The sequence below is a fragment of the Nicotiana sylvestris genome, chromosome 1 (genome assembly GCF_000393655.2).
Source record: "Nicotiana sylvestris chromosome 1, ASM39365v2, whole genome shotgun sequence".
NCBI classification, from domain to species: domain Eukaryota; kingdom Viridiplantae; phylum Streptophyta; class Magnoliopsida; order Solanales; family Solanaceae; genus Nicotiana; species Nicotiana sylvestris.
Window position 1 is genome coordinate 110,736,482 of NC_091057.1, and position 2,221 is coordinate 110,738,702.

At 38.2% G+C, this 2,221-nt stretch overlaps 1 protein-coding gene across 1 annotated transcript; it reads right to left on the reverse strand.

Annotated features, from left to right (window-relative positions):
* Window positions 1–926: 926 nt before the first annotated feature.
* LOC138873228 (uncharacterized mitochondrial protein AtMg00810-like) lies at window positions 927–1,811 on the reverse strand. Its single transcript, XM_070151677.1, has one exon. The coding sequence runs from the start codon at window positions 1,809–1,811 to the stop codon at window positions 927–929; it is 885 nt and encodes a 294-aa protein (XP_070007778.1).
* Between the last annotated feature and the right edge of the window lie 410 nt (window positions 1,812–2,221).

The following is a 2,221-nucleotide window of genomic DNA, read 5'->3' on the forward strand; positions in this document are numbered from 1 at the left end:
ATCTATGGTACAATTCTAACTACGGAAGTAAATTCCATGACTAGCCTAAACAACCGCCCTTGATTTGATCTGTTCCGAGATTATCGCCATGATCTTTGACCAGTCACGGATATCTTGCCTTTCCGTTATTATGCAGTCATTGATCTTGCCCGATGTCTTCCTATTTGACCTCGATCACTACTGGCCTCGATCTCAACAAGCATCTCGAACCCCGAACTCGATACCCAGTCTTCGTGCCTTGGTGCCCAGTCTTCGATCCTTCGCGCCGGTAAATTAGTAAAATTAGGTCATGATTTTTTCTAAGCCAGCCTCAACCTTGGGTTGTTTTATATATAATTATATATATTGTTTGTGCATAAGAAGTTAAAAAAGAAGGCGGTTCTGACCAGAAACAGAGATGATATATACTATCAACATTTATTATTTTTCTTCTTAATTATGTATATGGTTAAAAGCATTTTGACAAATGTATATTTAATTCATACACAGTGACACATCCTTTGAAACAATTTAAAAAGCAATGAATTTAATCAAAAGTTCGATTTTACTGAATTTTGGTTCAGTATCGGTTAGTGATGTAAGATCCTATTAAACAACTTTGTTGCAATCTAGAACTAGTTGATCGAGTTAGAGAGAAGAAATGAAAGTTGAGCAATGCAGAGAAGAACTAACTCATTTCATACAATGAAATCTCCTATCTATTTTGTACAGAAGATATGTATATATACATGTACATATAACTAACTCTAACTAACTTCCAATAACTTCTTCTAATAACTTAGCTGGTGACAGCTATCACCTAAGATCCTAACAGCCTAGCAGTGTGAGATGAAGAAGCTTCTTGACAGTTATGGATCATATTTGATTCGTCAACACCTCCCTCAAGCTGATGGTTGAAACACATTTTTCAACCCCAACTTGGATTGTTAGTAATCATGTTGTGGCTTTCCCAGACTTTTGGTCAGTAGATCAGTTTGTTGTTCTTTTGTATAAACATAGTATGTCTTTACCAATCCTTGAATAATTTTTTCTCTAACAAAGTGACAATCTATGTCAATGTGTTTTGTGTGTTCGTGGAATATAGGGTTGACTACAATCTGGATTGCAGCCTTGCTGTCATAGTATAGATCCATAGGCACTTCAACCTCCACTCTTAATTCTTTGTATAGACCTATTAACCAGGTTAATTCAGCCACCACTGAGGCCATGCTTCTGAACTCTGCTTCTGCAGAGCTCCTTGGCACAGTGTCTTGATTCTTTGACTTCCAAGAGACTAAAGCATTTCCAAACTTCACTAGATAGCCTGTAACAGATTTTCTAGTCTTCAAGCAGCCTCTCCAGTCTAAGTCACAGTAGGCTTTTAGTTTCCTTGAGCTTTCAGAAGGCATTAGCAATCCTAAACCAGGTGCATTCTTGATATACCTTACTACCCTTAGTGCAGCTTCCATATGAGATTGCTTGGGCTTATGCATAAACTGGCTAAGGACCTGAATATCAAAGGCAATGTCTGCTCTGGTCATTGTCACATAGAGAAGTCTCCCTACTAGCCTTTGATACTGGGTAGTATTAGGTATCAGGTGTTCTCTATCTGCATTGTCCTTGTCTGTGCTTTGAGTGTTAATGAAGATATCATAGTTTGAAGAGGTGAGATTTTGATTGTGCTCTAATGGAGCATTAGCAGGTTTAGCTCCTCCAAGTCCCAGGTCAGCAATTAGCTCTAGAGCATATTTTCTCTGATTCATGATAATACCCTCCCTTGATCTGGCAAACTCAATGCCCAGGAAAAACTTGAGCTCACCAAGATCTTTCATCTTGAACTTGAGTTGCAAATCATATCTAGTCTGTAGAATAAGCTAAGGATAGCTCCCTGTAACCAAAAGGTCATCAACATTTACTAAGACAAGTACCAGTCTCTCCTACACTTTCTTAGTGAATAAGGAGTAACCAAAATGACTTGAGTGAAACCAAGTTGTAGCAAGGCATCTGTTAGCTTCTTGTTCCACTGTCGTGGTGCATATTTGAGATCATATAATGATTTGTGTATTTGATAGAAATTCATTGTGCACATCCCTTTAGAAGATGTGCCAATGCTTAGCTATTGCAACTGCTATAACTGACCTGACTGTGACCATCTTGGCAACAGGGGAAAAAGTTTCTGTATAGTCCAGCCCTTCTTACTGGTTGTAAAACTTTAGCCACTAGCCTTGCTTTGTATCTTTAT

What these genes read in the sequence shown, in the direction of transcription:
- LOC138873228 (XM_070151677.1), bottom strand. Translation starts at nt 1,811, where the DNA reads ATGAAAGATCTTGGTGAGCTCAAGTTTTTCCTGGGCATTGAGTTTGCC.